The 14,843-nt window shown below is 54.4% G+C and overlaps 1 protein-coding gene across 1 annotated transcript in view; it reads right to left on the reverse strand.

Annotated features, from left to right (window-relative positions):
* LOC308162517 (equilibrative nucleobase transporter 1-like) overlaps positions 1–7,891 on the reverse strand; it is a gene marked incomplete at its 5' end in the record, with an annotated part of 14,699 nt that extends 6,808 nt beyond the window's left edge. The window contains 7 exons of the mRNA XM_080536665.1: positions 4,364–4,494; positions 4,876–5,015; positions 5,250–5,342; positions 6,033–6,109; positions 6,494–6,540; positions 6,907–7,036; positions 7,702–7,891. Of these exons, the coding sequence (XP_080392791.1) occupies positions 4,364–4,494; positions 4,876–5,015; positions 5,250–5,342; positions 6,033–6,109; positions 6,494–6,540; positions 6,907–7,036; positions 7,702–7,891 (808 nt within the window). The remainder of the gene's footprint in view (positions 1–4,363; positions 4,495–4,875; positions 5,016–5,249; positions 5,343–6,032; positions 6,110–6,493; positions 6,541–6,906; positions 7,037–7,701) is intronic.
* Between the last annotated feature and the right edge of the window lie 6,952 nt (positions 7,892–14,843).

Here is a 14,843-nt window from a genome sequence, read left to right on the forward strand (position 1 = left end):
ACTCCTAGCACCCTGACCCTAGTACTCCTAGCACTCTGACCCTAGCACTCTGACCCTAGCACTCTGACCCTAGCACTCTGACCCTAGCACCCTGACCCTAGCACCCTGACCCTAGCACTCTGACCCTAGCACCCTGACCCTAGCACCCTGACCCTAGCACTCTGACCCTAGTACTCCTAGCACCCTGACCCTAGCACCCTGACCCTAGTACTCCTAGCACCATGACCCTAGCACCCTGACCCTAGCACTCATAGCACCCTGACCCTAGTACTCCTAGCACTCTGACCCTAGCACCCTGACCCTAGCACTCATAGCACCCTGACCCTAGCACCCTGACCCTAGCACTCTGACCCTAGCACTCTGACCCTAGCACCCTGACCCTAGCACCCTGACCCTAGCACTCTGACCCTAGCACCCTGACCCTAGCACTCTGACCCTAGCACCCTGACCCTAGCACGCTGACCCTAGAACCCTGACCCTAGCACCCTGACCCTAGCACCCTGACCCTAGCACCCTGACCCTAGCACTCTGACCCTAGCACTCTGACCCTAGCACCCTGACCCTAGCACCCTGACCCTAGCACTCTGACCCTAGCACCCTGACCCTAGCACTCTGACCCTAGCACCCTGACCCTAGCACGCTGACCCTAGAACCCTGACCCTAGCACCCTGACCCTAGCACCCTGACCCTAGCACCCTGACCCTAGCACCCTGACCCTAGCACTCTGACCCTAGCACCCTGACCCTAGCACTCTGACCCTAGCACTCTGACCCTAGCACGCTGACCCTAGAACCCTGACCCTAGCACCCTGACCCTAGCACCCTGACCCTAGCACGCTGACCCTAGAACCCTGACCCTAGCACCCTGACCCTAGCACCCTGACCCTAGCACCCTGACCCTAGCACCCTGACCTTAGCACTCTGACCCTAGCACTCTGACCCTAGCACCCTGACCCTAGCACCCTGACCCTAGCACTCTGACCCTAGCCCCCTGACCCTAGCACCCTGACCCTAGCACCCTGACCCTAGCACCCTGACCCTAGCACTCTGACCCTAGCACCCTGACCCTAGCACTCTGACCCTAGCACGCTGACCCTAGAACCCTGACCCTAGCACCCTGACCCTAGCACCCTGACCCTAGCACCCTGACCCTAGCACCCTGACCCTAGCACTCTGACCCTAGCACCCTGACCCTAGCACTCTGACCCTAGCACTCTGACCCTAGCACGCTGACCCTAGAACCCTGACCCTAGCACCCTGACCCTAGCACCCTGACCCTAGCACCCTGACCCTAGCACGCTGACCCTAGAACCCTGACCCTAGCACCCTGACCCTAGCACCCTGACCCTAGCACCCTGACCCTAGCACCCTGACCTTAGCACTCTGACCCTAGCACTCTGACCCTAGCACCCTGACCCTAGCACCCTGACCCTAGCACTCTGACCCTAGCCCCCTGACCCTAGCACCCTGACCCTAGCACCCTGACCCTAGCACCCTGACCCTAGCACTCTGACCCTAGCACCCTGACCCTAGCACTCTGACCCTAGCACCCTGACCCTAGCACGCTGACCCTAGCACCCTGACCCTAGCACTCTGACCCTAGCACCCTGACCCTAGCACTCTGACCCTAGCACCCTGACCCTAGCACCCTGACCCTAGCACCCTGACCCTAGCACTCTGACCCTAGCACCCTGACCCTAGCACCCTGACCCTAGCACCCTGACCCTAGCACCCTGACCCTAGCACTCTGACCCTAGCATCCTGACCCTAGCACTCTGACCCTAGCACCCTGACCCTAGCACCCTGACCTTAGCACCCTGACCCTAGCACCCTGACCCTAGCACCCTGACCCTAGCACTCTGACCCTAGCACTCTGACCCTAGCACCCTGACCCTAGCACTCCTAGCACCCTGACCCTAGCACTCCTAGCACCCTGACCCTAGCACCCTGACCCTAGCACCCTGACCCTAGTACTCCTAGCACCATGACCCTAGCACTCTGACCCTAGCACCCTGACCCTAGCACTCTGACCCTAGCATCCTGACCCTAGTACTCCTAGCACCATGACCCTAGCACTCTGACCCTAGCACCCTGACCCTAGCACTCTGACCCTAGCACCCTGACCCTAGCACCCTGACCCTAGCACTCTGACCCTAGCACCCTGACCCTAGCACCCTGACCCTAGCACTCCTAGCACTCTGACCCTAGCACCCTGACCCTAGCACTCTGACCCTAGCACTCTGACCCTAGCACCCTGACCCTAGCACTCTGACCCTAGCACCCTGACCCTAGCACCCTGACCCTAGCACCCTGACCCTAGCACTCTGACCCTAGCACCCTGACCCTAGCACTCTGACCCTAGCACCCTGACCCTAGCACTCTGACCCTAGCACCCTGACCCTAGCACCCTGACCCTAGCACCCTGACCCTAGCACTCTGACCCTAGCACTCTGACCCTAGCATCCTGACCCTAGCACCCTGACCCTAGCACCCTGACCCTAGCACTCTGACCCTAGCACCCTGACCCTAGTACTCTGACCCTAGTACTCCTAGCACCCTGACCCTAGTACTCCTAGCACCCTGACCCTAGCACCCTGACCCTAGTACTCCTAGCACCATGACCCTAGCACTCTGACCCTAGCACCCTGACCCTAGTACTCCTAGCACCCTGACCCTAGCACCCTGACCCTAGTACTCCTAGCACCCTGACCCTAGTACTCCTAGCACTCTGACCCTAGCACTCTGACCCTAGCACTCTGACCCTAGCACTCTGACCCTAGCACCCTGACCCTAGCACCCTGACCCTAGCACTCTGACCCTAGCACCCTGACCCTAGCACCCTGACCCTAGCACTCTGACCCTAGTACTCCTAGCACCCTGACCCTAGCACCCTGACCCTAGTACTCCTAGCACCATGACCCTAGCACCATGACCCTAGCACCCTGACCCTAGCACTCATAGCACCCTGACCCTAGCACCCTGACCCTAGCACCCTGACCCTAGCACTCTGACCCTAGCACCCTGACCCTAGCACCCTGACCCTAGCACCCTGACCCTAGCACTCTGACCCTAGCACCCTGACCCTAGCACTCTGACCCTAGCACCCTGACCCTAGCACTCTGACCCTAGCACCCTGACCCTAGCACCCTGACCCTAGCACCCTGACCCTAGCACTCTGACCCTAGCACTCTGACCCTAGCATCCTGACCCTAGCACCCTGACCCTAGCACCCTGACCCTAGCACTCTGACCCTAGCACCCTGACCCTAGTACTCTGACCCTAGTACTCCTAGCACCCTGACCCTAGTACTCCTAGCACCCTGACCCTAGCACCCTGACCCTAGTACTCCTAGCACCATGACCCTAGCACTCTGACCCTAGCACCCTGACCCTAGTACTCCTAGCACCCTGACCCTAGCACCCTGACCCTAGTACTCCTAGCACCCTGACCCTAGTACTCCTAGCACTCTGACCCTAGCACTCTGACCCTAGCACTCTGACCCTAGCACTCTGACCCTAGCACCCTGACCCTAGCACCCTGACCCTAGCACTCTGACCCTAGCACCCTGACCCTAGCACCCTGACCCTAGCACTCTGACCCTAGTACTCCTAGCACCCTGACCCTAGCACCCTGACCCTAGTACTCCTAGCACCATGACCCTAGCACCATGACCCTAGCACCCTGACCCTAGCACTCATAGCACCCTGACCCTAGCACCCTGACCCTAGCACTCTGACCCTAGCACTCTGACCCTAGCACCCTGACCCTAGCACCCTGACCCTAGCACTCTGACCCTAGCACCCTGACCCTAGCACCCTGACCCTAGCACCCTGACCCTAGCACTCTGACCCTAGCACCCTGACCCTAGCACCCTGACCCTAGCACCCTGACCCTAGCACTCTGACCCTAGCACCCTGACCCTAGCACCCTGACCCTAGCACTCCTAGCACTCTGACCCTAGCACCCTGACCCTAGCACTCTGACCCTAGCACCCTGACCCTAGCACTCTGACCCTAGCACCCTGACCCTAGCACCCTGACCCTAGCACCCTGACCCTAGCACTCTGACCCTAGCACTCTGACCCTAGCATCCTGACCCTAGCACCCTGACCCTAGCACCCTGACCCTAGCACTCTGACCCTAGCACCCTGACCCTAGCACTCCTAGCACTCTGGCCGCTTGACACCTGGCACTACAAGGACCTAGTGGTCCCTCAGCTCAGTCACAGATGTGTTTCTATTTTTGCGCATGAATAAGGTGCATGCCCTAGCTGACTAATAAAAACATTTTAAAAGTAAGCAGCTAGCTGTGCGACCTTGCCAACAAATAATTCTCCAAATTCTATAAATCCACACACACACACACCTTCCTTTCTTGCGTTCTCCTTGGTGAAGTGTGTGACCTCGGTAACAGCAGAGTCCTGCAGCCCACCTTGGGCCGCTGCCTCTGGGCTGGCGGTCTCCCTCCGTCCACAGCTCATCCTGTCAGGAACAACATGAGGTTCACACACATTCACACACACATTCACACACACATTCACACACACATTCACACACCAATGGCAACAAGCTACCATGCAAGGCGCCAGCCCCGCTCATCGGGAGCAATTTGGGGTTCAGAGTTTTGCCCAAGGGCACTTCGACACGTGGCCAGCCGGGGATCGAACCGCCAAAACACTGATCTTGCGATCAGTTGTGATTGGACACCTCCTGAGCCACAGCCGCCACCACGTCCAAACATGTATGTACACTTGGTACCAATCCCATATTGTCCCTTTAAACTACAGGAAGAAACTGTCACAGGAGTGTCAGGCTGCTGAGGGTCAGAGAGGGAGGTCAGATGGGCCCTCAAGGCATTGTGGGGTGTGTAGTGCTTACCCGTAGGTGTAGCCCTCAGGCAGGGGGTAGGGGATGTGCTTCCTGGGTAGCAGCAGGAAGGTCCTGGCCAGGTGGATGACGCCACACGCAGACAGGAACAGGAAGGAGGCTCGGAGAGAAATGCCAGCCTCAAACAGCAACTAGAGAAGAAGAGACAGGAGGGGAGGTATCACCATCATCGTGTGTGTGTGTGTGTGTGTGTGTGTGTGCGTGTGCGTGTGTAATCATGCATGTGTGTGTATGTATGTATGTATGTATGTATGTGTATGTATGTGTGTGTGCGTGTGTATGTATGTATGTGTGTGTCTGTCTCGTGTATGTATGTGCGTGTGTGTGTGTGCATGCATGTATGTGTGTATGTGTGTGTGTTCTACCTTGATGAAGAGGAAGACAGCGGCGGAGGAGTCGAAGGCTCCGTTGTACAGAGTGATGACGGTGGAGCGATGGCAGCCAAACAGGTTCCCCACCTACAGGAGGAGGAGGAGGTTACCTCCTGAGTGTGTGTGTGTGTGTGTGTGTGTGTGTGTGTGTGTGTGTGCGCGTGTGCGTGTGTGCGTGTGTCTGTCTGTCTGTCTGTCTGTGTGTGTGTGTGTGTGTGTGTGTGTGTGTGTGTGTGTGTGTGTGCCTGTGTGTGCGTGTGTGTGTGTGTGTGTGTGTGTGTCTGGACTTACAGTCTTTTCCTCTCTGCCCTGTGGATTAGATCAGTAGAGTGGCCTTTTTTCTGGTCTTTAAACTACATCTCCATGTCTGGTAATCCTCACACAACCTCACACAGCCTCTACACAACCTCTACACAACCTCTACACAGCCTCTACACAGCCTCTATACAGCCTCTATATAGCCTCTACAGCCTCTACACAGCCTCTACACAGCCTCGACACAGCCTCTACACAGCCTCTACACAGCCTCGACACAGCCTCTACACAGCCTCTACACAGCCTCGACACAGCCTCTACACAGCCTCTACACAGCCTCGACACAGCCTCTACACAGCCTCTACACAGCCTCTACACAGCCTCTACACAGCCTCTACACAACTTCTACACAGCCTCTACACAGCCTCTACACAACCTCTACACAGCCTCTACACATCCTCTACACAGCCTCAGAGATCAGAGATCAGAGATCAGAGATGAGAGATCAGAGATGGGGCCTACCTGCATGTTGGATATCAGGAGCAACATCCCTCCAACTGCAATGAAGGGGAGAGCAGGGAAGAGGAGGGAAGACAGGGCTGAGACAGAGAGAGAGAGAGAGAGAGAGAGGGGGGGGGGGAGAGAGAGGGGGGGGGGGGAGAGAGAGAGAGGGAGGGGGGAGATAGAGAGAGAGAGAGAGAGAGAGAGAGAGAGAGAGAGAGAGAGAGAGAGAGAGAGAGAGAGAGAGAGAGAGAGAGAGAGAGAGAGAGACAGAGGGGGGAGAGAGAGGGGGGGGGAGAGAGAGGGGGAGAGAGAGAGGGACAGAGAGAGAGGAAGGGGGGAGATAGAGAGAGAGAGAGAGGGGGGGGGGAGAGAGAGAGAGAGGGAGAGAGAGAGGGACAGAGAGAGAGGGAGAGAGGCTTTAGTACATGTTAAAACTCCATAGCGTCTGAGCATTTCACATCATCATCGGGGCTGTTTACCTGCGCTGGATAAGGCTACAAGCAAGGTACCAGTGGTGTACAGGGATCTGGAAAGGGAGCAAGAACAACCACAATTACTTCAACCAGGCTTTAGTTTGAAGGTTCGGTTAAGTTTGAGTTAGTAACTGGGCCTGTGCCATACTGACCCTGCTTAGACCATCTAACCCAGCCACCCCTGGGTCAGCCCCACCCTCAACACTCTCACACACACACAAACTACACACTCCTCTTCACCTGGGAGTTATTGAAAACTGTTGCTTTATAAACAAGCTTGTTAAGGTCTTTATAAATAATCGTGATAAGGACGTTATAAACAAGCTTATTAAGGTCTTTATAAACAAGGTTGACCTCCTGAGTGTGTGTGTGTGTGTGTGTGTGTGTGTGTGCGTGTGTGTGTGTGTGCGTGGACTCACGTGCCCACCACCCGGGTCACCATGGTGCCGTAGCGGTCGAACAGGAAGCCAGCGGGCAGCAGCAGGAAGCTGTTCAGGAAGCAGGCGATGGTGAAGACCAGGGAGAACTGCTCATCCTGACCCCCGCAGTCTGGGAGAGGAGAGGAGTGGGGTACAGAGCTGGTCAGCTGGCACATACAGCGGGGGAAATAAGTATTGAACACATCAACATTTTGTCCAGTAAATGTATTTCCAATGAGCCTATTCAAGTGAGATTTGCACCAGACTTTGGTGTTAACTCAAACACGTTATTACACAGAACTTTATTTACATATGGACTTTAATGTTTTGATTTTTTGTCTGGATTGTTTGGGTTAATAAACAAATAGCAGGAGAGGAGATAACAGGTGTGTGTGTGTCTGTGTGAGAGAGAGAGACAGAGAGAGAGAGAGAGAGAGAGAGAGAGAGACAGAGAGAGAGACAGAGAGATAAAGATAGAGACAGAGAGAGAGAGAGAGAGAGAGAGATAAAGAGAGAGAGAGACAGAGAGAGAGAGACAGAGAGAGATAGAGATAAAGAGAGAGAGAGAGATAAAGAGAGAGAGAGAGAGAGACAGAGAGAGAGAGACAGAGAGAGAGAGAGACAGAGAGAGAGATAGAGAGATAAAGAGAGAGAGAGAGATAAAGAGAGAGACAGAGAGACAGAGAGAGAGACAGAGAGAGAGAGACAGAGAGAGATAAAGAGAGAGAGAGAGAGACAGAGAGAGAGAGAGAGAGATAAAGACAGAGAGAGAGAGACAGGTGGTGAGGTACTGACCCAGGCCCTGTGTGCTGTTGCCCCTGGTGGTGTCGTTGACACACAGCAGGCTGAAGTAGCCCTCTGCCTTCAGCACGAACACCAGGGAGGCCCACCCGAACACGGCCCCCGCGAACCCCAGACACTCCACCAGCCCTGAGCCCAGGGTCAGCCAGCGCCGCACCCCCCCCACACCCTCACACCCCAGCATGGCGCCTCACACACGGACGGACAGGCAGGCAGGCAGGCAGGCAGGCAGGCAGGCAGGCAGGCAGGCAGGCAGGCAGGCAGGCAGACAAGCAGGCAGGCAGGCAGAGACAGAGACAGACAGACAGACACAGACAGACAGAGAAAGAGACAGACACAGACAGACACAGAGACAGACACACAGAAACACAGACAGACAGACAGACAGACAGGCGCACAGACACAGACAGACAGACACAGACGCACACAGACAGACAGACAGACACACACACAGACAGAGACAGACACACAGACAGACAGACAGACACACAGACACACACAGACAGACAGACAGAGAAACACAGACAGACAGACAGACACAGACACGCAGACAGAGACACGCAGACACACACACACACACACACACACAGGGCCTTGATGTCAATATTCCTCTCTTGAAGCTTCCTCCTTTGGAGTTAATCTTCCTGAGTGGGGAAACAAGAGAGAAAAGAGAATCAACCAATGAATTAAACTTTCGACTTTCGACTGAATGCATCCTAACCACCTCCTCCTCCTCCTCCTCCTCCTCCTCCGAAATGTGACACATTCTAATGCTTTGTTCCGCATGTCGGCAACCAATCAAAATGTTCAGACTTTTCTTTTGAAACACGGAACTACGTTTCAACGTTGTTGAGAATCACAACACAAACTCGCTAGTCAAGCCAAAACACTGCAACAACACAATGGATTGGGTGAGTAATCCCCACTGCTACCTAGTTAACTAGAACACTACTTGACATTGTTACCTAGTTAACTAGAACACTACTTTACATTGTTACCTAGTTAACTAGAACACTACTTTACATTGTTACCTAGTTAACTAGAACACTACTTTACATTGTTATCTAGTTAACTAGAACACTACTTTACATTGTTACCTAGTTAACTAGAACATTACTTTACATTGTTACCTAGTTAACTAGAACACTACTTTACATTGTTACCTAGTTAACTAGAACACTACTTTACATTGTTACCTAGTTAACTAGAACACTACTTTACATTGTTATCTAGTTAACTAGAACACTACTTTACATTGTTACCTAGTTAACTACAACATTACTTTACATTGTTACCTAGTTAACTAGAACACTACTTTACATTGTTACCTAGCTAACTACAACACTACTTTACATTGTTACCTAGTTAACTAGAACACTACTTTACATTGTTACCTAGTTAACTAGAACACTACTTTACATTGTTACCTAGATAACTAGAACACTACTTTACATTGTTAGCAGGCTCACAAAACAAGCTGTGTTAGTTGACTAGCGATGTGTTGTTGATTTTCAACAACACGGAAATGTATTCACATTTTCCGAAAGAAAAGTCTGATCATTACATCAGATCCCGACATGAGGACCAAAGCATTAGAACGTGATACATTTGTCACTACATCACAAAGAAACCACACACACAAACCAAAATAGCACACAAATAACACACCTTCACAAGAGAAACTCCTATGTGAGGATGCTGTTTGTAGGATGCTCAGCATTCAACACCACAGTCTCCTCCAGACTCTACAGCCAGCTCAGGGACCGAGGCATCGACCCCGGCCTACGCAACTGGAGCCTGGACTTCCTGTCGGACCGAAAACAAGTGGTGAAGATGGGCTCTAAGACCTCCGCCCCTCTGACCATCTGCACAGGAGCCCCCCCAGGGCTGTGTCCTGAGCCCCCTCCTCTACTCAACACAGGAGCCCCCCAGGGCTGTGTCCTGAGCCCCCTCCTCTACTCAACACAGGAGCCCCCCAGGGCTGTGTCCTGAGCCCCCTCCTCTACTCAACACAGGAGCCCCCCAGGGCTGTGTCCTGAGCCCCCTCCTCTACTCAACACAGGAGCCCCCCAAGGATGTGTCCTGAGCCCCCTCCTCTACTCCTCAACACAGGAGCCCCCCAGGGCTGTGTCCTGAGCCCCCTCCTCTACTCCTCAACACAGGAGCCCCCCAAGGATGTGTCCTGAGCCCCCTCCTCTACTCCTCAACACAGGAGCCCCCCAGGGCTGTGTCCTGAGCCCCCTCCTCTACTCCTCAACACAGGAGCCCCCCAGGGCTGTGTCCTGAGCCCCCTCCTCTACTCCTCAACACAGGAGCCCCCCAGGGCTGCTCCAACACGGTGAACAAGTTCGCAGAGGACACGACAGAGATTGGCCTGATCACCGACGGCAACGAGACGGCCTACAGGAGAGAGGTGGACCGCCTGGATCACTACCTGACTACCTGACTATCTGACTACTACCTGAATACCTGACTACCTGACTACCTGTACTGTATTATAATAATGTTATCTTACTGTACTTTGCACAGCATTGTGCACTATGGATTCCACTGTAGTATAGATTAGATTAGATTCAAATGGTAAATGGTAGGCTACCTCCTGAGACACAGCCTCTACCTCCTGAGACACAGCCTCTACCTCCTGAGACACAGTCTCTACCCCCTGAGACACAGCCTCTACCTCCACCAGCCTCTATCTCCTGAGACACAGCCTCTACCTCCTGAGACACAGCCGCCCCTAACTCAACTTCATTGTCATTGTCAGTACAAATACCAGACAACGAACTAAATGCAGTTTAGCATCTAACCAGAAGTGCAAATAGTGATAGAAAACATGATATAAAAAAATATATGACAGAAATAGATACAGTATGACTACCATCACTTTATCACTTTATTACTTTATTATTACTTCCGTTACTTATTTAACTTTACTCTATTATTGTTGATTTTGTATCTTGCTGCAATGTCAATGTGGAAGAACCTAAGCCAAAGATGTTTGACTCTTGTGTACTTTGATGTAATAAAAATACATTCTGATTCAAATTACTCCATTTAATACATTAATTGTCATGGAAACAACCAGCCATCCTACAGTACTCACACCTCAGAAGAATCTCCCCCTACCTACCTACTACCTCCTGCCTGCTTCTGCTGGTGTCTGATCTCATCAGTCTTACAGATCTCTCACCAGCTTTATCACTCTCATCACTCATTGACTGGTTTAACAATCCTCCACGGTCACGGTGGCCTTCATTCACTAAACACTCAGCAGCCATTGGTTATTCTCCAGTACCACCCACATGTTGACAGACACCAATAGATAAATGCTCCAGACTCCAAAGGTAAATGCAAAGCCGAGAATCAACACTAGACATCCGCAGCTCTCTTATATGGTAAACTGACTGACTTATACAGCGCCTTTATCCAAAGCGCTTTACAACGGCCTCTCATTAATTCACCCATTCACATACACATTCACACACCAATGGCGGCAAGCTACCATGCAAGGCGCCGGCCCGCTCATTGGGGTTCAGTGTCTTGCCGAAGGACACCTCGACATGGGGATCGAACCGCCGATCTGCCGCCCTTGCGATCATCATACGCCGGTTCTACCTCCTGAGACAAAGCCTCTACCTCCTGAGACACAGCCTCTACCTCCTGAACCACAGCCTCTACCTCCTGAGACACAGCCTCTACCTCCTGAGACACAGCCTCTACCTCCTGAACCACAGCCTCTACCTCCTGAGACACAGCCTCTACCTCCTGAGACATCGCCTCTACCTCCACCAGCCTCTACCTCCTGAGACACAGCCTCTACCTCCTGAGACACAGCCTCTACCTCCTGAGACACAGCCTCTACCTCCTGAGACACAGCCTCTACCTCCTGAGACACAGCCTCTACCTCCACCAGCCTCTACCTCCTGAGACACAGCCTCTACCTCCACCAGCCTCTACCTCCTGAGACACAGCCTCTACCTCCACCAGCCTCTACCTCCTGAGACACAGCCTCTACCTCCTGAGACACAGCCTCTACCTCCACCAGCCTCTACCTCCTGAGACACAGCCTCTACCTCCACCAGCCTCTACCTCCTGAGACACAGCCTCTACCTCCACCAGCCTCTACCTCCTGAGACACAGCCTCTACCTCCACCAGCCTCTACCTCCTGAGACACAGCCTCTACCTCCTGAGACACAGCCTCTACCTCCTGAGACACAGCCTCTACCTCCTGAGACACAGCCTCTACCTCCTGAGACACAGCCTCTACCTCCACCAGCCTCTACCTCCACCAGCCTCTACCTCCTGAGACACAGCCTCTACCTCCTGAGACACAGCCTCTACCTCCTGAGACACAGCCTCTACCTCCTGAGACACAGCCTCTACCTCCACCAGCCTCTACCTCCTGAGACACAGCCTCTACCTCCTGAGACACAGCCTCTACCTCCACCAGCCTCTACCTCCTGAGACACAGCCTCTACCTCCTGAGACACAGCCTCTACCTCCTGAGACACAGCCTCTACCTCCTGAACCACAGCCTCTACCTCCTGAGACACAGCCTCTACCTCCTGAGACACAGCCTCTACCTCCACCAGCCTCTACCTCCTGAGACACAGCCTCTACCTCCTGAGACACAGCCTCTACCTCCTGAGACACAGCCTCTACCTCCTGAGACACAGCCTCTACCTCCTGAGACACAGCCTCTACCTCCACCAGCCTCTACCTCCTGAGACACAGCCTCTACCTCCACCAGCCTCTACCTCCTGAGACACAGTCTCTACCTCCACCAGCCTCTACCTCCTGAGACACAGCCTCTACCTCCACCAGCCTCTACCTCCTGAGACACAGCCTCTACCTCCACCAGCCTCTACCTCCTGAGACACAGCCTCTACCTCCTGAGACACAGCCTCTACCTCCTGAGAAACAGCCTCTACCTCCTGAGACACAGCCTCTACCTCCTGAGACACAGCCTCTACCTCCTGAGACACAGCCTCTACCTCCTGAGACACAGCCTCTACCTCCTGAGACACAGCCTCTACCTCCTGAGAAACAGCCTCTACCTCCTGAGACACAGCCTCTACCTCCTGAGACACAGCCTCTACCTCCTGAGACACAGCCTCTACCTCCTGAGACACAGCCTCTACCTCCTGAGAAACAGCCTCTACCTCCTGAGACACAGCCTCTACCTCCTGAGACACAGCCTCTACCTCCTGAGACACAGCCTCTACCTCCACCAGCCTCTACCTCCTGAGACACAGCCTCTACCTCCTGAGACACAGCCTCTACCTCCTGAGACACAGCCTCTACCTCCTGAGACACAGCCTCTACCTCCTGAGACACAGCCTCTACCTCCACCAGCCTCTACCTCCTGAGACACAGCCTCTACCTCCTGAGACACAGCCTCTACCTCCTGAGACACAGCCTCTACCTCCTGAACCACAGCCTCTACCTCCTGAGACACAGCCTCTACCTCCTGAGACACAGCCTCTACCTCCACCAGCCTCTACCTCCTGAGACACAGCCTCTACCTCCTGAGACACAGCCTCTACCTCCTGAGACACAGCCTCTACCTCCTGAGACACAGCCTCTACCTCCTGAGACACAGCCTCTACCTCCACCAGCCTCTACCTCCTGAGACACAGCCTCTACCTCCACCAGCCTCTACCTCCTGAGACACAGTCTCTACCTCCACCAGCCTCTACCTCCTGAGACACAGCCTCTACCTCCACCAGCCTCTACCTCCTGAGACACAGCCTCTACCTCCACCAGCCTCTACCTCCTGAGACACAGCCTCTACCTCCTGAGACACAGCCTCTACCTCCTGAGAAACAGCCTCTACCTCCTGAGACACAGCCTCTACCTCCTGAGACACAGCCTCTACCTCCTGAGACACAGCCTCTACCTCCTGAGACACAGCCTCTACCTCCTGAGACACAGCCTCTACCTCCTGAGAAACAGCCTCTACCTCCTGAGACACAGCCTCTACCTCCTGAGACACAGCCTCTACCTCCTGAGACACAGCCTCTACCTCCTGAGACACAGCCTCTACCTCCTGAGACACAGCCTCTACCTCCACCAGCCTCTACCTCCTGAGCCACAGCCTCTACCTCCTGAGACACAGCCTCTACCTCCTGAGACACAGCCTCTACCTCCTGAGACACAGCCTCTACCTCCACCAGCCTCTACCTCCTGAGCCACAGCCTCTACCTCCTGAGACACAGCCTCTACCTCCTGAGACACAGCCTCTACCTCCACCAGCCTCTACCTCCTGAGACACAGCCTCTACCTCCTGAGACACAGCCTCTACCTCCTGAGCCACAGCCTCTACCTCCTGAGACACAGCCTCTACCTCCTGAGACACAGCCTCTACCTCCACCAGCCTCTACCTCCTGAGACACAGCCTCTACCTCCTGAGACACGGCCTCTACCTCCTGAGACACAGCCTCTACCTCCTGAGACACAGCCTCTACCTCCTGAGACACAGCCTCTACCTCCTGAGACACAGCCTCTACCTCCTGAGACACAGCCTCTACCTCCTGAGACACAGCCTCTACCTCCACCAGCCTCTACCTCCACCAGCCTCTACCTCCTGAGCCACAGCCTCTACCTCCTGAGACACAGCCTCTACCTCCTGAGACACAGCCTCTACCTCCACCAGCCTCTACCTCCTGAGACACAGCCTCTACCTCCTGAGACACGGCCTCTACCTCCTGAGCCACAGCCTCTACCTCCTGAGACACAGCCTCTACCTCCTGAGACACAGCCTCTACCTCCACCAGCCTCTACCTCCTGAGACACAGCCTCTACCTCCTGAGACACGGCCTCTACCTCCTGAGACACAGCCTCTACCTCCTGAGACACAGCCTCTACCTCCTGAGACACAGCCTCTACCTCCTGAGACACAGCCTCTACCTCCTGAGACACAGCCTCTACCTCCTGAGACACAGCCTCTACCTCCTGAGACACAGCCTCTACCTCCACCAGCCTCTACCTCCACCAGCCTCTACCTCCTGAGACACAGCCTCTACCTCCTGAGACACAGCCTCTACCTCCTGAGACACAGCCTCTACCTCCTGAGACACAGCCTCTACCTCCTGAGAAACAGCCTCTACCTCCTGAGACACAGCCTCTACCTCCT

The sequence above is a fragment of the Nansenia antarctica genome (genome assembly GCF_963989245.1).
Source record: "Nansenia antarctica genome assembly, chromosome: 7".
Classification (NCBI taxonomy): domain Eukaryota; kingdom Metazoa; phylum Chordata; class Actinopteri; order Argentiniformes; family Microstomatidae; genus Nansenia; species Nansenia antarctica.